This window comes from Sminthopsis crassicaudata, chromosome 6 (assembly GCF_048593235.1).
Source record: "Sminthopsis crassicaudata isolate SCR6 chromosome 6, ASM4859323v1, whole genome shotgun sequence".
Lineage (NCBI taxonomy): Eukaryota > Metazoa > Chordata > Mammalia > Dasyuromorphia > Dasyuridae > Sminthopsis > Sminthopsis crassicaudata.
In genome coordinates, this window is record NC_133622.1 from 250,934,101 (window position 1) to 250,961,528 (window position 27,428).

General features: G+C 61.3%; 3 protein-coding genes across 3 annotated transcripts in view; all 3 read left to right on the forward strand.

Annotated features, from left to right (window-relative positions):
* Positions 1–3,892: 3,892 nt before the first annotated feature.
* ZNRD2 (zinc ribbon domain containing 2) lies at positions 3,893–5,760 on the forward strand. The gene is made up of 4 exons (XM_074276530.1): positions 3,893–4,041; positions 4,180–4,331; positions 4,952–5,036; positions 5,289–5,760. Exons 1-4 carry the CDS (start codon positions 4,023–4,025, stop codon positions 5,636–5,638), a joined length of 606 nt encoding a protein of 201 aa, XP_074132631.1. The 5' UTR covers positions 3,893–4,022; the 3' UTR covers positions 5,639–5,760.
* A 113-nt stretch (positions 5,761–5,873) lies between these two features.
* On the forward strand, positions 5,874–8,256 carry FAM89B (family with sequence similarity 89 member B). Its single transcript, XM_074276532.1, has 2 exons — positions 5,874–7,160; positions 7,352–8,256. Exons 1-2 carry the CDS (start codon positions 6,897–6,899, stop codon positions 7,625–7,627), a joined length of 540 nt encoding a protein of 179 aa, XP_074132633.1. The 5' UTR covers positions 5,874–6,896; the 3' UTR covers positions 7,628–8,256.
* A 1,809-nt stretch (positions 8,257–10,065) lies between these two features.
* Positions 10,066–27,428, forward strand: part of EHBP1L1 (EH domain binding protein 1 like 1) — a 28,404-nt gene continuing 11,041 nt past the window's right edge. Inside the window, 13 exon segments of the mRNA XM_074276529.1 lie at positions 10,066–10,558; positions 12,803–12,860; positions 12,952–13,047; positions 15,517–15,570; positions 16,071–16,249; positions 16,382–16,524; positions 16,825–16,905; positions 16,996–17,260; positions 17,767–18,580; positions 20,678–20,938; positions 21,403–21,545; positions 21,673–21,721; positions 22,062–22,829. Coding sequence (XP_074132630.1) covers positions 10,455–10,558; positions 12,803–12,860; positions 12,952–13,047; positions 15,517–15,570; positions 16,071–16,249; positions 16,382–16,524; positions 16,825–16,905; positions 16,996–17,260; positions 17,767–18,580; positions 20,678–20,938; positions 21,403–21,545; positions 21,673–21,721; positions 22,062–22,829 — 3,015 coding nt within the window. The 5' untranslated portion in view covers positions 10,066–10,454.

Consider the following 27,428-nt stretch of genomic DNA (forward strand, 5'->3'; position numbering starts at 1 on the left):
AAAGCACTCACTCTGGTAGACAGAGGTGCATTTGGCCCCGGGATCAGAAGGCCTGGGAATCCGGGCTTGATTCTGACCCTCTCAGGCTCTGCAATCCTGGATAAATCTCTTAATCTCTCTCTAGGCCTCAGTTTCTCCATCTGTCAAATAGGAGAAATTCTCTCACTGCCTCCTAATTCTGGGCTCACACAGACTAGATGTGATCTGAGGGACCTTCAGCTTTTCTGTAGCTTTTTATCCCTGCCCTCCCCTCCTCCCAGTACACGGTTTTCAGTTCCCAAGCTAGCATTTGCTGAAAATAAGGAATGTTACCCTAGTCCAAATAAGACTTTATTTGCAGTCTTGGAAAAGGCAGGTTTCCTCCTAGACCTCAGTGCAGAAGTTCCCTTGGGAGGAGCTGAAGGGTTGTAGGAGGGCTATCATCATGTTTCCATTCTGGTGAAGCCCTGGCTCTGATCTCCTCCTCCCTCATTCTGACAATAGAGGCAACTGAAGTCCAGGGACTAAGACGTAGCTTACTTGGGATTTGAATCCAGGACCTCAACTCTATTCCACCATGACAGGCGGAATCACCAGGATTAAATCCAGACACAAATAACCATGTGGGAGAGAAAATATGAGGGGGGGTCGTTAGCGGCACCCACGCCTCCCAACATGTTCTGTGATGAAAGTTCCCTGGCATACGTTTGTCTCCTCCCTTGGCAATTCGGACAAACGGGCCGGATTTTCTGGCTCAAAAGATTTCGGGGACAAACCAAGTGACAGCATCCTGAAATCTGCAGGGGACCAATGACCCACTCTCCAGTTGAAATATGACCAGAAAGGAAGAGGGGAATCTTGTAGGAATAACAACAATAATTATATATATATATATACTGGTGCATTATTAATATATATATATATATATATATATATATATATATATATATATATATATATATATATATATATATATATATATATATATAAAATATGTGTGTGTGTGTGTGTGTGTGTGTGTGTGTGTGTGTGTACATAGAGGATGGGGGATTAGGATTCGGGGGTTGTAGCGATCACATGAAAGGAAATTACTTCATAAGTGCCGACTGAATGGCCATCTCCTGGCCATCCCATGGGGACTCAGTATAAACCTTTGAAAAGTTTACAATCAGTCTGGGGCAATGGTGTAACTAGGGCAGGACAAATAGGGCTTTGTCCCCAGGCCCTGACATGAGGTAGAGGTGACTACTGTTCTCAAAGGTTCTATTCACTCCCCTAAAGTGTAGCCGTAGACAGGGGCCTGTCAGAGCTGACCCTCTCCCGTGATCTCATTTCCTCACCAACCCCTGTGGTTATAAAGGTTGAACTCCCCAGTGGGGATCTATCCCATCTGAACCAGTAGTCAAACTACCCTCTGTCCCTAGCTCTTCCACAGGTGATAGAGGTTCTTTAAAAGATCTATTTAAAAGTGGAAAGCCATTAGCCAGGCCTTGGTCTCTCCGGCTGAGCCCTTCAGAAATGATTTTTGTGGACCAGCTTTTTGGGGAGTTTGGGACAGGAATGGTCCAGAGATCCCTGGCTCAGCAGTGATATCTGAGTCCTGGAGGCCCCTAACCTCTCCTCATCCTTCCCGGGATGGAAGAGTCAGGTAACAGGAATCTCCAACGTGCAAATGACTGCTCTTCCTTTTTGTCTTACTGGGAATTAGGATTTCACTTGGGGAACTTCTCTGGAACACATTGGCTTCTCAGTGTGAAAGTCAGCTCTGAAATCCCAGCTCGGTCAGCCCTATGCTAGGCTCCGAGTCAGCTTAAGTCTAGATGCAGATGCATTTATTAAGTGTTTACTGTGTGCCGGGCAAACCTCCCAGGCCCTGCCTGCAAGAAACTTCCACTCTAATGACAGCTGTGAGAATTCAGGATCCTGGTTCTACCTGCCAAGGGATTTGCTGTAAGGCACAGAGCTGGTCCACTCTCAGGGACCTCAGTTTCCTTATCTGTAAAGTGGAACATTCACTGTCCTTACAGCAAAAGGTCATTGTGAGAAAAAGTTCTGAGGCCATGCCTGGGTCCGGCAGGTGAAATCGGCAGGATGGCTTCACGTGGGGCCAGAACCAGAGGCCTGGATCTGCAATCCGGGGAGGCTCAATGCCACCAGGCTGGCATCAGGGGGGGGATGTTTGGCTGCCAACGACAATGTTCTGTCAGGGGTAGGAGGCCCTATTCTCAGGAAGTCTCATAATTATGTTTTGTTTTTATCGAACAGTATTTCCGCCTATAACTAGTCTTCCTGCAGGGAGAATTCCTTTGTAACAAATGGAATACCTAACAGAATACCCTCCCCCGACCCTCAGGGTATGTCTCCTGGAGAAGGTCACCCTAAGGTTCAAGAGGACTCTCTGGGTCCATGTCCACTAGAACCATTGCTTTTGAGCCCCTAGCAATGCAGTCAGCCAGAAGATGCAATATAGTTAGGGCAAATGCATTTACGAAACAGCAGGTAAGAAAGTAGCTACAAAGAATCCTCCCCCATAAACCCACCAAAACGTATCAGTGGGAAAAATGGACACAGAAGGGGAACAAATGTGGAGAAGCACAAACCTGTGGAATGGAGGTAACGTCCGGAGGCAGGGCAGTTATCTGTGGATGTTGTATTATTAAGACAACTCTGAGATACCACCACACACCTGCCAGGTTGGCTAAGATGACAGGAAAAGATAATGATGAATGTTGGAGGGGATGTGGGAAAACTGGGACACTGATACATTGTTGGTGGAACTGCGGGTGGATGCATCCATTCTGAGAGCCATCTGGAACTATGCTCGGAGTTATCAAACTGTGTGATGTCACTGTATAGCTCCCACCCATTATCTCCAGCAGGAGTGCTGGGTACAGCCCTACAGGCCACAGGCTGCTTCCGGGGCTCATGATTTCAGGCCGCAGTCCGTGGCTCAGGGTCTCCTCGCTCTTCCTCCCGAACAGGGGGCTTTGTGGTGCTCTCAGGTCTAGGCCCAAGGAGGCTTTAAGAAGGTTATCTCCAAGAACAGCCAACGCCAAACATTAACCAAAACCAAACCCGTTCTTTGGGGGGAAAACAAAGACCTGCGGTTTTGCCTCAGCTAGGGTCCCCCTAAGGCTGTGGTTTAGGCAGAACCGGGCTCTCCCCGGGAACTAAGAGCAGGCTCATCCCTAAGTTTAGTGCCCCGCCCGGCTGCCGGGAAATGAAGCTTCCGGCTCCTTCCCTAACTTAGGATATCAGGCTTTTAGGGGCCCAACGCCGCTGGGTGGCTTCTGTCACTGCAGTGCTCTTCGCTCTCCAGTGGGAGGAGGGATTCCAAGCCGGGGAGCAAGGGCCTCTCCCTTACCCCGTCTCTACTCCGGCTTCCACAGAACTTTCAGAGTAAAAAGCTCCAAAACGAGAATGAGAAAAGCCACCCGTGACGGCCCACGAGGTCCGGACCCCTCGCGCGTCTCCCCGTCTGCGGGGGTGGGGGAAGAGAGCCAGACCAGGCAGGGATAAGGACGACGACGAGCGCCCACAGATGGATGCCAGGCGGAGGCAGCACTGCGGGTGGGCAGAGCCTCGTCCCGGCTACAAGGGCAGAGCCGAGCCGGGGATCGGGGCGCCCATTTTGTGGAGGAGGCTTAGGTCCTCTGGCTGTGGCGGGACTAGAACGCGCTTCCCGGCCCCGCCCTCGGGCTCTGGAAACTGCCTTTTCCTGGAGGGCGGGGCTGAGCGCCGCGGAGGCGCCACGTGACTCAGTCTCCGTGGCAACGCCTTAGCGCGTCTCAACCTCCCTCCCTCTTCTCTCCGCCTCCGGGGTGAATCCCCGCCTCCCTCTCTTCCAGCCCCACGAGAGGGGAGGAACCGTCGGGCCTCGGGGCTCCGGAAGCGCGGCCCGCCCTCGTCCCGCCCCCTCACTGCCGCAAGTGGACGATCGGGTGAGAACGTCATTTCCAGAGACTGAGAGCGAGTCCAGTTACCGCGGCGCCGGCGCTTGCGTCACTTCCGGCGCGGTGTTTGGTAGCGGCGGCAACGGCGACATGGCTCTGAACGGAGCAGGTGGGGCCGAGCCGGGGCCGGGGGAGGGACGGGGCGGAGGCCGGATCTGGGCCAGCCCAGGGAGGGCCCAGGGTGGGGACGGAGGCCGGGGTCCGGGGGCGAGCCTCCTCACCGGCTCCGGGGGCCTCGCGTCCACAGAGGCCGGCGAATCGGAGTGGGAGCCGCCTTCGGAGGCCGAGACCAAGGTGCTGCAGGCGCGACGCGAGCGGCAGGATCGCATCTCCCGCCTCATGGGCGACTACCTGCTGTGCGGCTACCGCATGCTGGGGGACACGTGCCAGGACTGCGGGGTGCGTGGCTTCATTCTCTCGTGGCCCAGGGGGGCGGGGCGGGGCCGCCGATGAGAACCAACTGCGCCTGCGCACAAGGTGGGGTGAATGACGATTGTAAATAGAAAACATTAGCAAACTGGCAGAGTAAGTGGGGGAAGGGGTGTTCCAGTGACTCCATGGGGATCCGCAGGGGCTTCCTTCTGGGGGTGACCCTGAGCTGAGCTTTGATGAAAACGGAGACACCCCCCTCCCTTGTGCCAGGAGAGTCCTGGCTTCACTCCCACCGAAGGCCGGGGGAACCGCCCCCTCTTTCTGCCCCCTGTACCCTTGGCTTCCTTCACAGTCCCTCCCGGAGGCTGCATGGGAGGCAGCTCCTCTGTGTCCCATCCTGACCCTCAGTGTCCTCCTCAGGGAAGAGATGACCTTCCCAGCTCTAGATAGGTGTCCTGCATCCTTCGGAAACCTTCCTGCTTATTAGCCTCCTGTAGGCGGACTGGTGTCTGGGTGGGAACTGGAGGAAATGTTCGGAGGGACCCCGACCACTTCGAGCCAGGGCCGGGCACGTCCTTGAGCTTTAGAGGATTCCTCCCCTCCAGGAACACAGAGAAGTAGAATTCTTTGGACTTCTTCTTTTCCAGACCATTTTACTCCAAGACAAACAGCGAAAAACTTACTGTGTAGCTTGTCAGGAGCTGAATTCAGACGTGGACAAAGATAACCCAGGTGAGGGGGTCCTGGGGATCCTTAAGGGGAGAGAAGGTCAGAGCCTCTGCTCTGGGTGTCCTAGAGGTGCAGAAGATGTTCTTCCTGGGCCAGAGAAGCTCAGGTGATCAAGGGGACAACTCTCCAGTAGGCAGGCCGATTTGTATGAGACAAGGGGCTGAGAAAGATGGGGTGATAGGCCCTAATCTGGGGGAGCAGCCTCGTAGGGACCATGCCCTGTCAGTTTCCCCTGTGATGTCCTCTTCCTTCTAGCTCTGAATGCCCAGGCTGCTCTCTCCCAAGCCCGTGAACACCAGCTAGCCTCCTCAGAGCTCCCCACTGCTTCTCGACCAGCCCCACAGCCCCCTGTCCCCCGGCCAGAGCACTGTGAGGGGGCAGCTGCCGGGCTCAGGGCTGCCCAGGGGCCTTCTTCCACCTTGGCTCCCACAGCATCTCTGGCCCCAGATGTCTTGGCAGCCTCCCAGTCGGCTTTACTTCAGAAACTTGCCTGGGCCTCAGGAGAACTGGGCCCGAGCACCTCTTTGGAAGGAAGCATCCAGCTCTGCACCCTGATCCGGGTCTGTGCTGAAGCCCTGCAAGGCATTCGCCAGCTGCAACAGTGAGGGGCCCCGAAAAAGAAGAAGGGTCCCCGGGGGCTGGACTTGTCCAGTGTATGGGTCCAGGGTTTATTATGAATAGCTGCAAGAGAAAGGCACAGAAAAAACATTGGCCCCGTGTGGTTTGTTCCTTCCCTCTCCATGCCTCTCCAGTCAGGATGTCGCTGCCTCTGGCCGAAAGACCCCTGGGCCTGTGGGGCCCCCGGTGGGGCCGTTCTTGGGTGACCAAAGTCAATCCACTTCTGGGGATCCCAGGGGAACCCGAGGCTCATGGCCCTTGCCCACAGTCCTTGCTGATGTACCTTTCCTGTGTGTGGGGGGGTACCCTGGCACATTTGGGGGGCAGTGAGATACAGGGGTAGGAGGTGCCCCAAGTTCAGAAAAGAGATAAAACCCAGAAAGGAAGCGAGCTACCCCCAGGCAGGGTCCTCCTGCTGCAGAGAAACAAGACCCAGGATGTTGTGGGTCTGCCCCAGGTGACTTTGCCAAGGAAAAATCCAACTGCTGGTAGATGGAGGGGGCGGGTCTAAGTGATGACAAAAGATATAAACACTACTCCCCCAGGGCTTGATAACCTTGTGCCATGAAGGGGAGGGAGAGGGACTAGGGTCAGCTCGAACTGCCGGAGGGGCGGACAGTAGGAACCTGAAGTTGGGCAGGCCCGGTGACCTTGGAGTCCAAATTCATTCCCCACCCCAAAGTCCGAGTTCTCACTCCCAGAGCTCCATGGGCGGAGGGAAATGACTCGGGGGCCCTCTGCAGCCTCGATGCCGGCCAGCCCGGAGCCTGAAGCCTCTCGAGGCAGAGCAGCGGCCGAAGGCGGGGTGCCCACTGCTCCCCAGAGCAAAGTGAGGGCCCAGGGGGCTCTGCCCACTTCTCCATCCCGCCTCCCACTGACGTCTCCTCCCACCTTAAAGGAGCGACGTCCTCTTCCCTTTCTCCCGCTTGGGCCTGCCTTAGGAGCATCCCGAGAAGCTTGGAGCTGGGGTGAAATCCTCCCTCCCCGCCGCTCCCCCTTAGCCTCCCCGGTGCTCCGGCCCCTTGCCGCATCGCGGACCCCAGCAGGGCTGTTTTCCTTTTTAAGAGAGGCTCCGCCCCTCTGGCTGAGGGGAGGGGGCGCAGGGTGGGGCTTCTCCGGAGCCGAACAAAGCCGGCACTCGTTGGGGCAGCGGCGCCCGGGCCGGGCCGGGCCAGGCGGCCAGAGGAGGAGGAGCAAGAGGGGGGCTGGGCCCTCCTTGCCGGCCCCCCCCCCCGCGTCGCCCCCATGAACGGGTTGCCGGGGGGCCCGGCGCCCGCGCCCTCGCCCTCGGGCTGCCCGCTCGAAGGGCTCCCGCCGCTGCCCCGGGGGCTCAGCGGCCTCCTCAATTCTAGCGGGGGCTCGTGGCGGGACCTGGAGCGCGTCTACAGCCAGCGGAACCGCATCCAGGACGAGCTGAGCCGGGCCGGGCGCGCCCCCGAGGGACCCTCGCAGCCCCAGCGCCGCCCGGCCAACCTGGACTCAGCGCTGGCCGTGCTGCGGAAGGAGATGGTGCGAGCCGGGACGGGAGGATGGCACGGGAGGATGGCACGGGACGGAGGGATGGACGGCGGGGGTGGGGCCGCCATGGGGAGGCGGGAGTTGTGATGGGGGAACGGGCGGGGCTGCGAAGGAGCAGCCGGGACGGCGGAGAGGGCACTACGCCTCGCGGGGTACTCATGGGCGACCCTGGCCTTCCCCAGGTGGGCCTCCGCCAGCTCGACATGTCTCTGCTGTGCCAGCTGTGCTCCCTGCACGAGTCCATCCAAGACTACAAGCACCTGTGCCAGGATATGAGCCTCTGCCAGGACATGTCCTCGTCCCTGCACTCGGACAGCTCCTACCCGCCTGACACCGGCTTCTCGGACGACGACGACGACGGGCCCGACTGCAGCCTGCCCCGGGACCCGCCTCCTCTGCGAGTCCCCCAGACTCACAATTCCCGGGACAAGTGGCTGCAGGACTCGTTCAGCCTCTGAGGATGGAGCCGGCGGCCCGGGCCCCCTCCCCCAGCGCTGGGCAGCCAGGCCCCCGCACACCCCCCCCCCCAGCCCTCCGATCTCTCACTGTGTTAGTTAAAGGGAACGGCTGGGGCCCGGAGCTGGGTGCAACCGCTTTCCCTGCCTTCCTTCAGGAGCCTCTCCCCAGGAGAGATCCAGGATCCTCTTTATTTCCCACCCAATCCTAGCCAGCCTTAGGCGAACTAACCCCCCACGCCCACTTCTCCCCTTCCGGGGCTTCTGGGCGCCCTCAGGCCTCTGGCTTGGGCAAGGAAAGCAGCGTCTGAGGGGCTTGGCGCCCCTGGTATCCCAAGAGCCTCCCCTGCTAACGGTCAGCCTGGCTCCAGGTCCAAGACAAGCAGATAGCATGGCCGAGGGGAACAGCTCCGGGATCCACTTAAGCTGCCCCCAGTAGCGCTAGCCGAGGGGTCACATCCAGAGCTGGCTCGACTATTGGGTCAGACCCGCCCCTCCCCCGCTCCCAGGGGTGGCCCGGCTCCCCGCCCCCGGCTGCGGGTCAGGCTGGGCGGGGCCCTGCCCATTATTTAACGCGCTAGGGTCTTGGCCCCCGGGCCCCGCAAATAATAAACGGCTCTAGTCTCTGCTGAGATCTCGTCTTCTGTGAGATGAGGCGGGGGAGAGGGGTGTGCTGGGACAGTGGGGACCGGCTGCAGCGTCTCCTTCCGCCAGCAGGTGGCGCTGGCGCCGCACAGCCCGGTGGGGGCTCTCTGAAGTTGCCTGGGACTGGCAGCGAGGGCCAGCCGCCAGGCCCGTGTGTGAGAAGCCTCGGAGGGCAGGGCTCCGATCGCGGTTCTGCCCCCTCGGAGCGTCCGAGGCTGGGCGAGAAGGCCCTTCCCTTCTGGGCCCCCACTTTCTCTTCAGGACTGAGGAGCCGGCTGGCTTGGAGATACGAAGTGCCTTTGGCTGAATTTGGCCCCATTTGGAGCCAAGGGGGGTGGGGGTGGGGTGGAAGTGGAAGGAACCGTCCATCTTGAGGGAAACTTTCCACCCAGGCTGGGGGTGGGGTTGAAGCTGAGGCTGGGGCTCACGCTGGGGCAGGAAGTGAGAGGGCTGCGCTCCCGGGCCCAGCTTTGGGGCCGTTCCCCTGGGGAGGAAGGGAGGGAGGAAGGAGCTGAGGGCCTGCTGCCCCACCCCCTCCCCCTCGCCTGGAGGGCGGAACTGAGGAGACCCTGTTCCTTAAAAGGGAGACGCTCAGTGTTTGGGGGTGGGGGGCTTTCAGATCCTCCAAATAATGCACCCCAACTCCGTCCTCATTCTGGCCTCTCGTGCAAAGGCGCAGCCTGAGTCCTCCCAAGGCCCCGCCCAGCCCGGGAACCCCCTCTCCCCGCGCGCCAGGAAGCGGCCAGAAACCCGGCCAGATGGGCCGCAGACGCCTCCCGCCCTCCTCCCTGCCCGGCCCCCTCCCCAAGCCTTCACAGAGAGCGGAGCCCAGAACGCCGCCGCCAGTGGGGGGGACGCTCAGGGCAGAGCAAGCGGACTCTGAATGGATGACTAGAGCAGAGAGTGGTCAGTCACAGGGACGGCTTTATAGACGGGTCTCCCCACAACCTGCCGCACGTCCCAAGGGAAGCGCGGCTCCCATTTTACAGAGGAGGAAACTGAGTCTTTGGAGAGATTAAGTACCTTGGGAAAGCTCACACACCTAGTGTCAAGAGGGGGGAGGGGCTTAAATCTCCCTCTTCCTCAAACCCCTTGATGTGCCCGCTGCCTCATTGACACCACTGTGGGGAGGGGGGCGGGGCCGCCATACCGAGTCCCTCCCTCCTCCCTCCCCTAGTTCCCGCAGCATTCTATCCCCCCCCCCCCCATCTCCAGACTTAGCCTTGGCCCGGGAGTTCTCTCGGCAGGGAATTCCCTTCTGAGGAAACTCCTTTTCCGGGTCCCCTCTTACAGAAGCGGCCGCTGGTCCCTCCGCCGCGCAGGCCCCCCCCGCCCCCCCAGTGATGGATTTCGCACAAGGGGCCACCCGCGGGGGTGCGAGCCCAGCGCCCCGCGCTCCTGCCCCCACCTCCCCCCACCACGCGCCCGCCCTCCCGCACAGGCTGAGCCCCGGACAGCTCCCAACAACCTCGGGCGCGGAGGGCACTGCCCCTCCCGAGCAGCCCCCAGGGGCCCTTCCCCCCCACCTCGGGGAGGTCTGTCCCGGGGCCCGCGCCCACGAGGGATCGAAGGAGCGCACCGGCCGCCTCGCACAGCCCGCAGCCGCCCCGCCACCCGCCAGCCCGCACGCAGAGTTGACAGCACACTTCCCCGCCCCGCCCCTCCTCCTCCTCCTCCTCCTCCTCCTCCTCTTCTTCCTCCTCCTCCTCCTCCTCCTCCTCCTCTCTGCCTCACAGGCCTCCGGGTCCCCAGGACAGGCTCCCCCTCCCTCCCGCCCCGCCCCTCCCCCTTCTCCGCCCTCCTTCCGTGGGGGGGGGGGTGCGGCTCCAGGAAACCGGCGCCCAGTCCGCTCGCTGCGAGTGTCCCTCAGCTCTCGGGCGCGCGCCCCCAGCTCAGCCGGGAGCTCCCAAACTTGGTCGCGGCAGAGCCCGGGTCCGAGACTTCGTCCCAGCTGCCCGAGACGGGCCTGGACGGGACGGGCCGGGCCGGCCGGGACTGGACCGGACCCCGGGGGACGCTCCGGACCGAGAGCCGGGGTGTCGGGCCTCGGACTTCGTGGGGCCGGCCCCCGAGGGCAGTGAGTGAGCGGCCCGGCCCAGCCTCCGGTAACGGGATGGAGCCCCGAGCTCCGGTGGGGGCTGCTGGCCGCCGCGTCTGAGGGGAGGGGGCCGAGGCGAGGGAGGCCATGACCTCGGTGTGGAAGCGGCTCCAGCGCGTGGGGAAACGCGCCGCCAAGTTCCATTTCGTGGCGTGTTATCAGGAGCTGGTGGTGGAGTGCACCAAGAAATGGTGAGTGAGCGCCGGCCCCACTGTGCCCCCTGCCAGGCTGGCACTGCCCCCTCCCTGGGCCCGGTCAGCCCCCCCACCGGCTCCAGCCCCCCGCCCCGGGGGTGGGAGGGGGCTTCTTCGGGGCTCAGTCGGGCTCAGGTCCTCCTGGGAAAGGACCCCCACATCACGAGGGTAGACTGAGGAAGGGGACATTTGAGGAGTCTGGGGGGGCACAGGGCTCCTCAATCCAGCATGTCCCAGCTGCCTTCCAGAGGAGGGGGTCGGGGAGGAAGCCGGGGCAGCTGCTCTGGCTCCTCAGAAGGGAGGGGCAAGACCTCTGAAGTGCCGGAGCTAGACCCACTTCTCCCCCTGCCCAGCCCCCCTTTGACCACGAAATCCAGCCCTTGCCTTGGGTAGGATGAGATGGGCTCAGGGCGGGGTTGGGGAGCAGGAGGGGAGGTCCTCTGGGGGTCCCGGCGGGGCAGCCAAGGAGATCAGAGGAAGGGCCGGGCAGCGGACTTCCCGCTCTTCCCCCCTGCAGAGAGGGGGCAGAAACGGGGCAAAGACGCCTGGCAGGGCAGAGAGCCACGAGGCTGAGAGATTTCTCCTTAAAAGGGGAAACTGAGCCTGGCAAGGGAAGGAGGAGACCAGAAGCTCAAAGGGGACTGGAGGAAGCTCCGGGGGGGGGGGGGGGGGAGGAGGGGGAAGAGCTTGGAATCTCAGGGAGCAGCAGGGAGAAGGGCCCAGGAGCCGGGGAGAGGAGGAGAAGCGGCCGGGAGCTGGCGGGGAGGGGCAGGGCTCCCTCGGCGGGCCTCGGCCTGCCCGGGCCCCCCGGGGCCTCTGACTGGGGCCCTCTCGCCTTGTGCTCTGGGTGACCCAGCCCAAAGCGGGGCCAGGTGGCCTCCTGGCAGCCAGTCCCTCCAGCTGCTTCTTGTCCCCTTGTCATGCCCTAAATATACCCGAGGTGGCCGGTGTCAGCTTCCCCCGAGCCAGGATTAGGGCACAGCTGCCGGCTCTCCCGTCCTGCCTAAACCAGGGCTAAAATTAGACTCGCCAACACGGCCCGGGGGGCACTGGGGGGCGTCGGCGGGCACTGGGAGAGCCCCATCCCCACCGAGCAGTGACTGCAGCTGGCTGAGTCACTGCTTCTCTGAACCTCAGTCTTCTCATCTGTCACAGGGCTAATCCCCGGGGCAGGGATGCTGGGAAGATGGTGGGAAGGATGCTGAGCCAGGCCAAGGGCTGAGCCGGGGAGACGGGAGCCCGGGGGCTGGGCAGAGCCCTGGCGGAGGTGTTAGTCTGGAGGATTGACTCAGGAGGCGTCCCTGTCGCCCTGGAGTCTCTGAGGCTGGATCCCCGGCCCCATCCTCCCGGAGAACCAGCCCAAGAGCTCCGGGCAGCGAGGAGGCAGAAGGCCCGAGCCCCGGCTGACAAACGGGGAGGGCTCTGGAGGGCCTGGCGTGGGCCCTGCCATTGCCGGGCTCTCTGAGCAATCCGAGTCCTCCCCGTGGTGGCCGGGAGGGTCGGTGGGGGATGTGGCTAAAGCCCCAAAGGCCAAGAGTGGCGACCACCTGTGCGTGTGCCCAACCTGGGGGCAGGGATGCCTCGGCCCCCTGAGCTGCCCCTGCAGAAGTGGCTTCCCTTTGAGAAGCCTGATCCCTCAAAAATGGGAGAGGGGTTCTCCATTTTACTCCACTCCACTCTGGAACCCCTCCCCACTCTGCCTTCCATCGCTGCCCTGCCCCCAGCTCAGATTTCCCACCTCTAGGTCTTTGCTCAGGCTGTGCTTCCCTTGCCATCTTTACTGAATCATTCACATGTATTTTTGCCCCACCCAGCCTGGAGAGGCCCCAGAGGCCGACTGTCCTGACTAAACCTGGCCTCTCTTCTGGGCACCAAGTCTGGCAAATGGGGGGTGGGGCAGAGAGTTCCCTTCCCTTCTCCCCTACAACCCTCCCAACCTTCAGGGCCTGCACGGCTGTGCCCTGGAGGATCTGGGCCGGAGCTGAGCACAGGGAGAAGGGCTGGCCGAAGCTGGGCATCCGTCTCAGGCTGCTCGGCTCCCTTCCACCCTTTGCCCTATTGCCCCCATGCTCCACCCTGCCCTGAGTCTCCACCCTACAACTGTGCCCCAAGATAAGGGACCAGCTGCCTGATCCTTCCCTCCCACGTGTCAGAAGTGGGGGGGCGAGGGCAAGCAGAGGAGGCTGGGCTGTCCCACTGAGCTGCTCCCCTTCTCTCTGCCCCGTCTTGCCCCACCCCCAGGCAGCCAGACAAGCTAGTGGTCGTGTGGACTCGGAGGAACCGGCGCATCTGCTCCAAGGTACGGCTCCCAGGACCCCCATTTCTGTCGGGCTTGGGGGGGAGATCGGGGAGCTGGGGGGCCGCTCTGGGGCTGAGAAATCTTTCCACAGGCCCACAGCTGGCAGCCTGGGATCCAGAACCCTTACCGGGGCATGGTGGTGTGGATGGTGCCAGAGAACGTGGATATCTCCGTGACTCTCTATCGGGTGAGCCCCCGGCCCTGTGCCCACTAGCCCCGGGCGCTAGGAACTCGGAGCCCAGGCCCAATAGCGCTGATCGAGCTCCACGAGGATTAGGAAGCTCCCACTGTGTGCAGGGCCCTGAGCGCTGACAAGACAGAGCCGGCTCGCCCATGGGAGCTCAGGGAAAAGAGAACACGGGATCTTCTGGGGATTGCAGGCCTCTGATTTCTGCAGGGCAGGAAATTCCCTGCACCCATGGAGGAAGAAAGCGAGGGAGGGAAGGAGGGAAGGAGGAAGAGAGGGAAAGAGAAAGGGAGGGAGGAGGAAAGGGAAGGAAGTGAAAGGACTTATTAAATGTCCTAAATTTTCTCTTTCTTTCTTTCTTTCTTTCTTTCTTTCTTTCTTTCTTTCTTTCTTTCTTTCTTTCTTTCTTTCTTTCTTTCTTTCTTTCTTTCTTTCTTTCTTTCTTTTTCTTTCTTTCTTTCTTTCTTTCTTTCTTTCTTTCTTTCTTTCTTTCTTTCTTTCTTTCCTTCTTTCCTTCTTTCCTTTCTTTCTTCCTTTCTTCCTTTCCTTCTTTCCTTCTTTCTTTTTCTTTCTTTCTTTCTTTCTTTCTTTCTTTCTTTCTTTCTTTCTTTCTTTCTTTCTTTCTTTCTTTCTTTCTTTCTTTCTTTCTTTCTTTCTTTCTTCCTTCCTTCCTCCTTCCTTCCTTCCTTCCTTCCTTCCTTCCTTCCTTCCTTCCTTCCTTTCTTCCTTCCTTCCTTCCTTCCTTCCTCCTTCCTTCCTTCCTTTCTTCCTTCCTTCCTTTCTTTCCTTCTTTCCTTCCTTCCTTCTTTCTTTCTTTCTTTCTTTCTTTCTTTCTTTCTTTCTTTCTTTCTTTCTTTCTTTCTTTCTTTCTTTCTTTCTTTCTTTCTTTCTTTCTTTCTTTCTTTCTTTCATTCTTTCTTTCTTTCATTCTTTCTTTCTTTCTTTCTTTCTTTCTTTCTTTCTTTCTTTCTTTCTTTCTTTCTTTCTTTCTTTCTTTCTTTCTCTTCCTCTCCTGTCTCTCTCTCTCTCTCATTCTCTCTCTCTCTGTCTCTGTCTCTCTCTCTCTCTTCAGTTCCTGCTGTGTGCCAGGAACTGTGCTAAGCACTTTTCAAACTGGTTTCATTTGCTGTCCCAAGTCTTCACGCTTTAGTTTTAGAGAAATTCGTAGGCCCCCTCCCCTGTCAGGTCTTCCTGACTCCAGCCTCTGCTTTTCCTCAGCTTGAAAGCAGTGACTGTCCCCATAAGTTTCAAAAATCCTTTGACTCACAGAGTAACAATGACAACCACAATCATCTTAATCACTCTAAGGTTTTATGGATTCTAAAGCAATTAATTACTTCCTGACAATCCCTGAGTTAAGTTGATGGGAGTTATTATCCTCATTTGACAGAGAGGGACACTGAGGCACAGTTTTTAAAGCCAGAGTCAAACCCCTCGGGAGTCTTGAGCCAGAATGGGAACCCAAGGCCCTTCCACTCTCCCACTTACATGATGCCTTTTATGTTTACAAAAATCATTTCCTCTTGTCATCCATTCCCCAACTCTTTATCTTCTATTTAATTTCTTTATCTTTATCTTTCTATTTTATTTCCTCTTCTGTTAATCCGGGTGATTTATGTTTTTGTAAACATCAGCCATTCCAATCAGATTGTCAGACTTATTAGCACAGTTGGGCAAAATAGGTCCTAGAGATCACTTTGATTTCCTCTTCATTGGTGACAAATTCACCCTTTTTATTTTTGATGCTTCCAATTTGGTTTTCTTCTTTGCTTTTTCTAATCAAATTAACCAAAAGCTATTTTGTTGGGTTTTTTTCCCATAAAACCAACTGTTACTTTTGTCAATCAGTTCAATAGTTTTGTTAACTTGTTACTTTCAATTTGTTAATCTCTCATTTGATCCAACAATGTCTTCTAACTAACTCTGTATATATATGTTACATATACACGCACATCAAAGGATCAGTCCCGGTGCCCTTATGTGAGTCTCTGAAATACTACATGCTTGTGGCCCCCACCTCTGTCCTGGGGGGGTGAATGTGTTCCATCTCGAGGTCCCAGAATGGAGACTGGTCATTGATCTCCATGGAAATTCCTATATGTTTCAAGCTGAGGAGTTCCATGGGGCGGCCCCTAGCAAGAAGGCCCCCCTGGCCTCCATCCCTGCCTCCTCCTTCTCTCCCTCACCCACTTGTGCTCTTGACCGTGGTCACGCTCACTGGCTTTCTGGGCACCCTGGCAGTGGGGAGGGGAGTGAGGCAGGATTCTTGCCCCAGTGGGAGAAGGGGAAATGGAGGCTCTGAGAGGATTCCAGAGTTCAGGTGCCTAAGGTCCCCCCAAGGCCTGGGATGAGGGACAGCGTGTTCCCTGGGCCCTTGGCACGGCTTCCTCCCCACTCCTGGAGCCGCCCCGCTCCCCTCACTCTCCCTCCTCCATCTGTTCTTGGGGTTTCACTCTTGCTCTCCCGCAGGACCCCCACGTGGAGCAGTACGAGGCCAAGGAATGGACGTTCATCATCGAGAATGTGAGTATCAGACCCGGGCATTTGCCTGCTTTCTCTTGGTTTAGGGGGGCAGTCTCCAGATTCCCTGGCCCTGGGGGGGAATGTGGCCCAGGGTTCCTTCCCCTCAGGGAGCCCCCTTCTACTCAGAGACTAAGCACAAGCTCACAGGCTAAGGGCTGGCCCACCTGGTGCAGCCCCCACATTTGACAGAGAGGGAAACTGAGGCTCGGGGACATTAAAAAAAACTTACCAAGGGGCCCGTCCCCCCCAGAGCCCAAGGGGAAATTTGGGAGTATTCGTCTCCCCCTGTTTCACACGACTGAGCCTCGGACCCAGAGCCTGTGATTTCTGGATCTCTTTTGGGGTGTCCATCATGTCTAGGGGCAGGGCCAGGTGGGCGTAGGGTGGACACTTGGGGCCGTGGATGGTCTTGGGGCCTGTTGATGGAGGAGATGAGAAGAGCTTTTGCTGTGCGCCCCCACCCAGCCCCAGTGTCTGACTTTCCATCCCTTCTCTCCCAGGAGTCCAAGGGGCAGCGCAAGGTGCTGGCCACGGTGGACGTGGACCTGGCCCGCTATGCGGGGCCCGCGCAGTCCCAGGTCCCCCTGCGGTTGAAGCTAAAGCCCAAGTCAGTGAAAGTGCTGAACGCGGAGCTGAGCCTGACCCTGCTGGGCGTCCTGGTCAGGGAGGGCCGAGCCACGTGAGTGCTCTCTGGTCTGGGGGCCCGGCACCTCGGGAGCTTCTGCTCCGGCGGGGCTGAGGGCCCTGGGAGGCTCCTGGGGAACTGGGGACACGGCTCCCGGGGCTCCCCTGAACTGGCTCTTGCCCTCAGGGATGATGACATGCAGAGCCTGGCCAGCTTGATGAGCGTCAAGCCCAGTGACGTGGGCAACCTGGAGGATTTCGCTGAGAGCGACGAAGAGGATGCTGCGGGCCAGGGGGCCCCCGAGGCCCGGGCCAGGCCTGGCCAGCCAGGTGGGCTCCTTGGGCCTCCCCTGCCCTAGTGGGCGCTGCCCCTGGGCCTGGGGGCCACTCCTGCAGACCCCACACCTGCTCCTGCCCCTCAGGCAGACCCCCCTCCTTTCTGGCTCTCTCTGGTCTCTGCTCTGCTACCTCTCTGGGTCTTTCCTCTCCTCTCTAGGTCCGGTTGCGGCCCCGAGGTTGGGGCGTTTCCCAGGTATAGCCTCAGTTCTCCTTCCTGGGTGGGGGGCTGATCTGTGGGGGGGCGCCTGCTGAACCACTCTCACGGCCCTGCCCCCCCCTTGCCACCCACAGATCCATCCTGGGAGCTGGACACTGTGTGTGAGGAGGAGGAAGGAGGCAGGCCTGGCTCCGGGGCCGTTTCCAAGAAGGGAGGTGAGGCTGGGGCCCGGCCCATGTGGGGGTGACTGGGGGGGTGGAAGGAGGGGGCTGAGCACCCCCTCACCCCGTCCCTTCCTTTGCCAGCAGCGGCCTCTGCCCAGCCTGCTGCCCCGGCCCAGCCGGTCCAGGCTCTGCTGGAGGAGGGCGGCGTTAAGGAGCCCGGACCAGCCCCTGTAAGTGCCCCTGCCTCTGCCCCCGCGCCCCCTCTCAGGGCTTCCCGGGGCCAGGGGGGCAGGGGGCATCGAGGCCCGCCGAGCCCGGGGGGCCAGCCCAGTGAGGAGACGGAAGCGGCCGGGGGCAGGATGGGCACCGAGGCCCAGCCGCTCCAGGGACCCGTGCCGGAGATGAGGTGAGGGCTCTCAAGAGGAGGCGGTCCGCCTCAGAGAAGGGGAGCGGGGTGGGCGCGGGGTGGAAGGCACGCGCCGTCCCGAGACTCCTGGCTCCTAAACCTCCACCCTCTGGGAGCTGGCACGGACCCTGAGGCCAGCTGAGAAACCGAGGGCCCCGGGGTCCACACTGGCCCTCCCCCGCCTCCAGCCCACCCCTTTGCCGTGCTTCCTCCAGGCTCCTCCAGCCCTCCCCCTTGCCGTGCTCCCCCTTCCAGGAAACGCTGTTTCTCCAGATCACTTCCCTCTTAGCCGGGCTTTGGCGCCGGGCCCCTCGCCAGGCACCTCGAGGCCCCTCCTCCCCGGCCCCTCCCTGCTTCCTCCTCTGTGTCTCAACCAGTTTCAAGTGGGAAGTTCTGGGCCCAAAAGAATGGGGCGGGAGGGGTGGGGGGTGGTTCAGGGGGGAGGAAGGAGCCGACCCCTCCCCCCTCCCTCCACACCCTGAATCTTTGTTCCCCTGTCTCCCCAGGTCCCCATGGCGACCCCTTGAGGATTCCCCCATCCCCGCCCCCCGGCTCAGGAGAGTGGCCACCGCCCCCCTGCACCCAGCCCTGCCACACCGCGAGGAGGAAGCCCCAGGGGCCCCCCCAGGGGAGCAGGCGGGCCCCGTAGCGGGGGGAGCCCATCAGCTAGAGCTGGGAGCAGGAGAGAGAGAGCAAGGGAGCCTCAAAGCCAGGGATGCTTCCCAGGAGGGAAGAGGAGAAGGGGGAGGAGAGGAAGGAGCGCCCGGCCCGCAGGGCCAAGGGGCCCGGGCCAGGGACAGAGCCGGGCAGGCCGCTGGGGGCCCGGAGACCCAGGAGAAGGGCCGAGGAGGAGGGGAGGGGCAGGGCCAAGGTGCCAGGGCCGGGGAGAAGCGGGGGGAAGCCGCGAGGGGGCCAGACGCCAGGGAGGAGGCCACGAGGGGGCCACGGGTCTGGGCCGAGACGGAAGCCCGGTCAGCAGCAGCCGCTGACCAGGCCCCCCCGGAAACAACCGCAGGCGAGGAAACTAGGGGGACGGAGGCTAGGGGGGCAGAGGGGCCCACAGAGAAGCCCGGGGACCAGGAGCTTGGCCCTGAGGAGCTCCGGGGGCCAGGCCGGCGTCCTCCAGCTCAGGACAGTGGGAGCCCGCAGGCCCCCAGTCCAGTCCATGGCACTGGGCCGGGGGCTGAGGCGGGAGCTCCCTGGGGCGTAGCTGAAAGAGCTTCAGAACAGGAGGACAGTGGGAGAGCAGAGGACAGGGGCCAAGAGGGGACAGGGGCCCTGGGGGTCCCTCCCACGGGAGCCGAAGGCACCATGGCCCAGGTGAGCAAGAGGGGCGCTCATCCAGGGAGCAGGGATAGCTGGGAGCGTGGGGCTGGGGCTGGGCCCTCAGGGGCTGAGGAGACGGGCTCTGGGCCTCTGAGGGCCAGGGAGGAGGGGGGGGCTGAAGGGGGGAGGGCTCCAAGAACAGGGCCTGAGACAGGGGGGCTTAGGGCAGCGGGGCCTGGGCCTGGGGGGACGGGGGGGAACAGGGGGCTAGGAGCCGAGATCTCAGGGATGAAGGAGAAAGAAGCCTCGGTTTCAGAACCTAAAGAGACAGAGACTGAGATTCAGCCACTTGAGATAGTGGGGCCTGTAACAACAGGAGTACTAGGGACTGAGGAGGCAGAGGCTGGGGGGTCGGGGGCTAAGGGGGCAGGCGCTGAAGTGACAGGAACAAATGCTGTGGCACTTGGGATGTTGCAGACTGGGGAGGCCGGTTCTAGGGCCTTGGGGACCAAGGAGAAGGCCGGGAAGTTGGGGACCAAGAGAACGGAACGTGGAATATTACAGAGGGAAGAGATGGGAACTGGGAAACTGGCTCTCGGGGTAATGGGGGCTGAGGAGACACCAGAGCCATTGATCAGTGAGGGGGCGGGGGGGGCGGGGAACGGAGAGATGGAGCCTGAGAGGCTGGGGGCCAGGGAGACCCAGCCTGGGCTATCAGATGCCGAAGTAGTGACCCTGGCACTTGATACAGGGGGGCCTGAGGGGAGAGGCACTGCAGCACTGGGGAACGGGGAGACCGCGGTTGGGAGACCGAGGACTGGGGAGAGGGGCTCAAAGGTCTTGGCACCTGTGCTATTAGGGACTAGGGAGGCGGAATTCAGGAGATTGGAGCCTGAAGGAATGGCAGCTGAAAGAATAAGGACTGAGGCTAGAGAAGCTGGGGTGATAGAGACCAAGGAGATGGAGGCTGTGATACTGGAGACTGAAGAGGCAGAGGCTGAGGGATTGGGGGCCGAGGAGATGGAGGCTGAAATATTGGAGTCCGAGGAAGCAGAGGCTGAGGGATTGGGAGTTGAAGAGATGGAGGCTGCCATATTGGAGTCCAAGGAGGCAGAGGCTGAGGGATTGGGAGTTGAAGAGATGGAGGCTGCAATATTGGAGTCCAAGGAGGCAGAGGCTGAGGGATTGGGAGTTGAAGAGATGGAGGCTGCAATATTGGAGTCCAAGGAGGCAGAGGCTGAGGGATTGGGAGTTGAAGAGATGGAGGCTGCAATATTGGAGTCCAAGGAGGCAGAGGCTGAGGGATTGGGGGCCGAGGAGATGGAGGCTACAATATTGGAGTCCAAGGAGGCAGAGGCTGAGGGATTGGGGACCGAGGAGATGGAGGCTACAATACTGGAGTCCGAGGAGGCAGAGGCTGAGGGATTGGGGGCCGAGGAGATGGGAACTGAAGTACTGGGGACCGAGGAGATAGAGACTGCAATATTGGAGTCCAAGGAGGCAGAAGCTGAGGGATTGGGAGTCAAGGAGATGGAGGCTGCAATATTGGAGTCCAAGGAGGCAGAGGCTGAGGGATTGGGAGTCAAGGAGATGGAGGCTGCAATATTGGAGTCTGAGGAGGCAGAGGCTGAGGGATTGGGAGTCAAGGAGATGGAGGCTGCAATATTGGGGACCGAGGAGGCAGAGGCTGAGGGATTGGGGGCCGAGGAGATGGAGGCTGCAATATTGGAGTCCGAGGAGGCAGAGGCTGAGGGATTGGGGGCCGAGGAGATGGAGGCTGCAATATTGGAGTCCGAGGAGGCAGAGGCTGAGGGATTGGGAGTCAAGGAGATGGAGGCTGCAATATTGGGGACCGAGGAGGCAGAGGCTGAGGGATTGGGGGCCGAGGAGATGGAGGCTGCAATATTGGAGTCCGAGGAGGCAGAGGCTGAGGGATTGGGAGTCAAGGAGATGGAGGCTGCAATATTGGGGACCGAGGAGGCAGAGGCTGAGGGATTGGGGGCCGAGGAGATGGAGGCTGCAATATTGGAGTCCGAGGAGGCAGAGGCTGAGGGATTGGGGGCCGAGGAGGCAGAGGCTAGGATGTGGGTGCCTGGAAAGGCGCCATCAGCGGGAGGAGTGACTGGGTGTGCACTCTTGGCTTTGGGGGAGGAGTCAGAAGCAGAGCCAGAAGCTGAGGGGTCCATCCGGGAGCCACGTCTAGCCCCCGTAGCTGGGGGGGCTGGGGAAGAAGCCCCCACGGCCCTGGCCGCCAGCTTCCCCTGGGTGGCCCCCGCCTCGGTGCAGGAGGAGGGGGAGGCCCAGGGCTCTCCTGCCTTCTCTACACCAACAGCCCCCAGCCAAGAGGGGCCTGAAGAAGACAGGAGGCCTCAGGGCTGGGGAGGAGGCCCGGAGCCTCCCCTGGGCGCCAAGGTAGGGACAGTAGCCCCCAAGCCCGGCCTGCTGCTTGTTCACTAACCTCCCAGGATCAGGCTGTTTGGGGCCAGGCCAAGCTAACTGGAGAGAATGACTCATGCATGGGGGGAGGTGCCCAAGCTTGTCCTGCAAGCGGGGCGCCAAGGGGGCTCCGCTGGGCTTCGGGGCTTGCCTCGGCCCCCCGGATCCTAGAAGGCTCCCCTCCCCCACGCAGCCCAGCATGGCACAGAAGGGGCGGCTCTGGGTGCGGGCTGCCGGGGTCTGGCTTCCCCGAGGCCCCATGTGGCCCATCTGCCCCGTGGCCTCCAGATCCAGGGTCGGCCCCTTTGTGGGCCCCGAGGCTGCCCAGTGGTCAGCGGTGGCCCCGTGGGGGACCCGGGGCCGGGGGGGGGTGGAGAGATGTGGAGGGCGCCCCGCCGGGCTCCGGCCCTGAGTCAGCGCCCCCCTCACATCTCCCCCAGGTTAGCTCCAGCCAGTCCTTGCTGGAGTGGTGCCAGGAGGTCACGGCGGCTTATCCCGGGGTCCGGGTCACCAACTTCACCACGTCCTGGCGCAACGGGCTGGCCTTCTGCGCCATCCTGCACTACTTCCACCCGGACAAGATGTGAGCAGCCGGGCCCCGGGGCGGCGGGAGGGGAGCCTGCTCGGGCCGCCCACCCTGGGACGCGGGGGTCAGCCAGCCTGGGCCTTTGGCCTCCCCCGACTTCTCTGACCCTGCTTTGTGCCCACAGTGACTTCGCTGCCCTGGACCCCCAGAATATCAAGCAGAACAACAAGCAGGTGAGCAAGCGGGGCAGTGTGTCTGGGTTAAGGGGCAGAGACCCGGATTCAAATCCTTCCTCAGCCCCTTGCTCCCGGGGTGACTGCGGACAAGTCCCTTCACTTCCCAAAGTCTCATTTTGTTCCCCTGTAAGAAGTGGGGCGGCGGTGGGTTCTGTCAGAGCAGCTCGCCCCTCCTCGGGGTGAATGGAGCCCTGGTCACTCCCCAGCACTCCGTGACAGCATGGAGGCCCCAGAAACCCATGTCTGGTCACCAGAAAGTTCTCTGTTGGAGCTCCCTGGGCGCGGCCTGGCCCCCTGCCTGTGCCCTCTGCCCCCTGACCCTGCCCCCTGACCCCAGGCGTTCGATGGCTTCGCATCCCTGGGCGTCTCGCGGCTGCTGGACCCCGCAGACATGGTGCTCCTGGCCGTGCCGGACAAGCTGATCGTCATGACCTACCTGTGCCAGATCCGGGCCTTCTGCACGGGCCAGGAGCTGCAGTTGGTGCAGGTGGAGGGCGGCGGCCGGGCCAGCACCTACAGGGTGGGCGGCCCCGAGCCCGAGCTGCCCGAGGCCCTGAGCTCCGGCCCCCTGGCCCAGCGCCTGCGCGAGCGCGGCGGGGACGTGGCGGGGGCCGCCCCCGCCAACCCGGGCCCCTCAAAGGATCCCACCAAGGCGTCTGGGAGGCAGCCCAAGGAGGAGGACGGCAGGGCTGGACTCCCCAGTGAGAGCCCCGGGCCTGGAGCAGCCGCAAAGAGCCCAGGGCAGGAGGCCAATGGGGACACCAGGAAGGGCGCCCCTGGAGCCCTGAGGGACACCGCGAAGAAGGAGGTTGGCGGCCCGGAGGCCGGCAGCTCGGAGGATGCCAGAGCCCGGGCGGAGGGCCCCGCGGTCAGGACCAGGACGCCGTCCCCGGCCGACGGGCTGCTAAACGGGACCGGGGCTGCCAGGCTCAGGCGGCCCTCGCTGAATGGGGAGGCCGGCATGGGGCCCATCCCCCCACCCCGGGCCCACGGTTCCTTCTCCCACATCCGGGACGCCGACCTGCTGAAGAAGAGGCGCTCGAGGCTCCGGAGCAGCTCCTCACTCTCTGTGGACGACGCCGAGTCCGGGGCCGCCGGGCCCTCGGTGAGTCGGGCCGTGGGTCATTGGGCGGGGGCGGCGGCCGTGGTACCTCCCGTGCACGTGCAGTCGGTGTCTCGATGGAGCCATCTCCCGCCTGAGTGTGGCGCCGAGTGTCCGTGGCGCCGAGTGTCCGTGGCGCCGTGGAACCGCTCGGGCTCCGACCTCTGGTTTGGCAGACTTGTGTCTGGGCCCGGACTATGTAGAATACTTGTCCACACGATTTGAACCCAGGACTTCTGACTAGCGTCAGTGCTCTCTTGCCTGCCCCACGCCGGTTCCGTTATTGTCCCAAGTCGTGGGCCCAGTAGTGCTGAGGGACAGACGGCCCGAGGGCCGGGTCTGAGGTCCCACAGCAGCCAGGTCAGGCCTGGAATCTGGGCCTTCCAGCTTCCGAAGTCAGCTCGTTTTCTCACCATCCTCCACTTCCAGTCATGGGACGGCTGGGGGGGGGCCTGGTGGGGGCTCACCCTGACAAAGGGGGAGATGGGAAAGGAGACGCCCGTGGGGGGCAGTCTGCTGAGAGCTGCGTGGGGCAGATGTGGACAGGGCCGGGATCACGTCCACATCCACGGCCACGGCCAACGCACGCCTGCCTGACCCGGCCCAGTTCTGGACCCCCACGGATGAGGGGAGGCGTGTCCACAGGAGGGGGAAAGGCGTCCATTTGCAGAGTAGTAGAAGGAACAGGGGACTGATTGGGCTGGGAGAAGACGAGGGGCTACTCTGGCTCTATGTGTTCCCAGAGGGCAGAAGTGGGACACAAAATCCATTCTACAGCAGGACAGATTAGGCCGCCCAGGGCTGGAGTGAGCTTCCTGTCTGTAGGGGGTATCCAAGGAGAGACCAGATGGCCACTTGCTGGGGGGTTGCGGAGGGACCCTGGTTCTGGGCCACTGGGAACAGGCGTCTTCTGCAGGCCACCTGCTGCTTTTTTTTTGGCAAGACAGCTAGAAAGGGCTAAGTGTCCACTTTCCCTCAGGGTCTCAGTTTCTCCAGCTGTAGAATGGCTTGCTGCCCACTCCCGCCTCCATCCGTCAGACAGTCCCTCCGGAAATATCCCGTGAGAAGCTGTATCCCTGGAGGTTTTCCCGAGGGCCGGCCTTCAGGAAGGGAGACCCTCAGGGCCTCGGCACAGAGCCAGCTCTTCTGGGCTAGTGGGCGCCTGGAGCCGGGCCCTGCTTGGGGGAGCCGAGGCCCAGATGAGGCAAGAGCCTGTTCTTGAGGAGCTTCCGGCCCAAAGTTCCCAGGCTTTTGTGGCCTGGAGGTCAGCGTGAGTCACCGAGGGGCGGGGAAGGCCAGGCCTGGCTGCAGGCCTTGAAGAGTCAGGGGAGATGAGTGTCCTGGACGGGCCAGGAGCCGCCCTAGCCTCCGCCCTTGCCATCCTCCATCCAGCGGGGGCCGGGGAGGCAGCTCGGCCAAAGAACCTCTGAGGAGGCTGAGCGGGGTGGCGAAGGGCCCAGAGGTCCCGGGAGCAGAGCTGGAGGTCCCACGAGGGAGGAGGCTCCGGAGGCCGCAGGAGCAGGTTTAGGCGGGTTTGGGCCGCGGGGCTGGAAACTCTGGAACAATCTAAGTGGAATGAGCTGCCTCAAGGAGGCGGGTGCCCTGTGATGGGAGACCACTAGAAACGTAGGGCTCCCAGACAGCGCCTCTTTTTCTCTCAGTCGTCACTCCCTTTTTGATTTTTCCAAATACAGCAGAGAGTTCTCAGCACTCACCTTCCAAGCCTTGGGTTCCAAATTTTTCTCCCTCCCTCCCTCCCTCTCTCCCCATTTTCCAGAACAGATGAAACAGGAGGTAAACTGAGGCAGGCGGTTGGCCCGGGGGCCCAGGAAGGGTGTGCTGGCTGGCCATTGGCCGGCCGCAGGGGCTGGGAGAAAGTTCTGGCGTGATTCGGGCCAGATACTTGTCCAGGGCAGAGGTTCTGGGAGGGGGCTTCAGTTAGGAACCCAGAGCAAGGCTGGGAAGCGCCCCCTGCTAAGAAGTCACCCCTTGCCAGCTCCTTGAGGGCGGGGCCTTTTGCCTCTTTTTGTGTCCTGAGCAATTAGCTCAGTGGCTGGGAGCGCTTATGGGTGTTTCTTGCAAGTGATTGACAGCCATCCCTCCCCCCCCAGGCCCATCCATCTTAGAATGGGGAGCATTCATAGGGAGAGGGGCTGGGAACGTGGAAGGCTGGAGTTGGCGACTCTGAGCTCATGAGTGCCCCTCTCTGGGCCCGCGTGACCCCACTTGGACAACCGCGCTGGTGTTTCATGTTCTAAGGCCCCCCAGCTCAGACATCCCACGTTCTAAGGCCCCCAGCTCCATCATCTCATGTTCTAAGGCCCCCCAGCTCAGACATCCCATGTTCTAAGGCCCCCAGCTCCATCATCTCACGTTCTAAGGCCCCCAGCTCCATCATCTCACGTTCTAAGGCCCCCCAGCTCAGACATCCCATGTTCTAAGGCCCCCAGCTCCATCATCTCACGTTCTAAGGCCCCCAGCTCAGACATCCCACGTTCTAAGGCCCCCCCGCTCCATCATCTCACGTTCTAAGGCCCCTCCTGCTCTGAGTTCCGTGTTCTCCGCTCCAAGTTCTGCTCCGATCGGGCTTTCTATGTTCTGAGGCCTCTCCCAGCTCCGCCTTGTGTTCTGAGCCCCCAGCCTCTGACACGCCGTGCTCTATGGCTCTGCTGCCATTTGTTGAGCCCCTCTGTTCCGGGCTCTGTTCGATGTTCTAGGTCATCGCCCCCCCCCCCCCCCCCCAGCTCTGACCCTGCAGTCAGTAACCTCTGCTTGCTTGCTCTTTTTAAATTCCTCTCTAACTTGTTTTCAGCCTCTGGCTAAGGTCAGTTCTGCTTTCTGTGTTCTCCCAGGCCTTGGGCCCTGAGCTTTCCCACACTGGGAGCCTCGGGCTGCGGCTGGACATCTAGGGCGGGGACCCAGACTGCCCTGGAGCCACCCCATGGGAGGACCGCTCCGTGGGTGCGGGGAGGAGCCTGGGAGGCGGCCCAGACTCAGCTCCTCTGGGGCAGAGGAAGGAAGGGCAAGGTGGGCGGCAGGGAGCTAAACGGGCAGCTCTGAGGCAAGTGGGAATTTCCCAGTGAATGGAAATTGGACAGGGGGGGCAGAGGGCTCCTCCCCAGTATCTAGGGGGGTAAGGAGGGACGGTTTGGGGAGCCTCCTCCCAGAACAGGCTGGCCGAGTGGCACAAGTTGGGGCGCAGCCCCTTTGCTCATTTCCCAGGGTCAGAGAGCACCCGGGCCCACAGCCCCCTTCCCGCTGGCCGAGGCTCCCGGCTCACCCTCCGACCCCGGCCCTCCCTCTGCCCATCTCCTGTTCCTGTGGCAGGTCTGGGCCTCACGTCTCTCGCCAAGCTTGCGGCCCCTTTGCCAATGAAGGGAGCTTGAAGGGGGAAACAAAGTGGGGCATGGGGGGGCGTTCTCAGGAGTGGGGAGGGAGGGGGCAAAGGTGGGACCCCAACGAGTGCCTCTGGGAGTATCGGAGGAGCTGGCAGCTGAATGTGGCTGGGACAGGACCTTCGGGGTCCCTGAGGAAAAGCCCTTCTTGTGTAGGGATCGCTGCAGGCCGGTGCAGGGGCTGGAGTCAGGAGGCCCTGAGTCAAACCCGGCCACGAGACTCCGGGCAAGTCCCTCGGCCCTGATTGCCTCAGTTTCCTCACCTGTCAAATGAGCTGGAGGCCACCGAGAGTTGGACCCCACTGAATAATCCCATTTTACAGATGAAGAAACCGAGACCCAGGGAGGTGAAGGAGCTTTCCCAGAGTCATCCAGCTCATGCTTGGCAAGGCTGCTGTATAGATGAGGCTGGTTTTTGTTTCAGACATGCAACATGAGGATCTTTAAAATCTCTTTTCGAGGGGAAGGAAAATGTTTCCCAGGTGTGGCCCATTTCTGTCCCTTACAATTGGTGCCGAGCCCAGGTCGAGCCCGGGCCGCCCCCGGCGGCTCCGCGCTCCCCCAGATCTCCCCCTTGTCCGCAGCCAGTCCCCGTTATCTTCGCCTTTCCTGGCCACACCGTCCCGCTCGCTTTAGTTCAGAGGCGACTCTGGAGCTTCCCCGAGCTCTTCAGTTGTTATTTCTCCCAGTCTGTTCCCTCCCGTCCCTACCGGGCTCCGTCCTCTGGCCCCCGTTCTCCGAGTCCCGAACAAGCCGGGCACGCCGGGCCCCTCCCTCTGCCCTCGGCCGGCTCAGTTCCCCGCAGGTTGCACTAACCCCAGATCCCGGCCGGTCCCGCTGGCCCCCAGGACCAAGGCCGCCGGGAAGAGGGTGCGGTGAGAAGTCACCTGAGTGAGGGGGTGTCCAGTCCGGCGGCGCAGAGAGACCTGGGAGCTCAGGGAGGAATTGGAACTCCCTGAGTCTCACTTCTCCTTTCCCTGAATCCACAGCGAGCCCTGGACCAAGAGGGAAAGCCCAGCCAGGGTGCCCCCTCCCGTCCCGTTGGGGGGGAGCCTCCGGCCACCCCCAGGCCGAGCGCAGGCCCGAGTCCGGTCCAACAGCCTGGATCTGAGGGCTCCAGGAATCGTGGAGCCTCTACACTTGGCCTGGAGGAGTCACTGGGCCCGAAAAACCCCAGGGTCCAAGCCTTAGGAAGGGGCAGAGAATC

Bases quoted from the DNA above. Each gene is read 5' to 3' on its own strand.
- FAM89B (XM_074276532.1), top strand. From the start codon at position 6,897: ATGAACGGGTTGCCGGGGGGCCCGGCGCCCGCGCCCTCGCCCTCGGGC. The intron at 7,161-7,351 runs GTGCGAGCCGGG...GGCCTTCCCCAG, and splicing joins CCGTGCTGCGGAAGGAGATG to GTGGGCCTCCGCCAGCTCGA.
- ZNRD2 (XM_074276530.1), top strand. The intron at 4,332-4,951 runs GTGCGTGGCTTC...CTTCTTTTCCAG, and splicing joins ACACGTGCCAGGACTGCGGG to ACCATTTTACTCCAAGACAA. The intron at 5,037-5,288 runs GTGAGGGGGTCC...TCTTCCTTCTAG, and splicing joins CGTGGACAAAGATAACCCAG to CTCTGAATGCCCAGGCTGCT.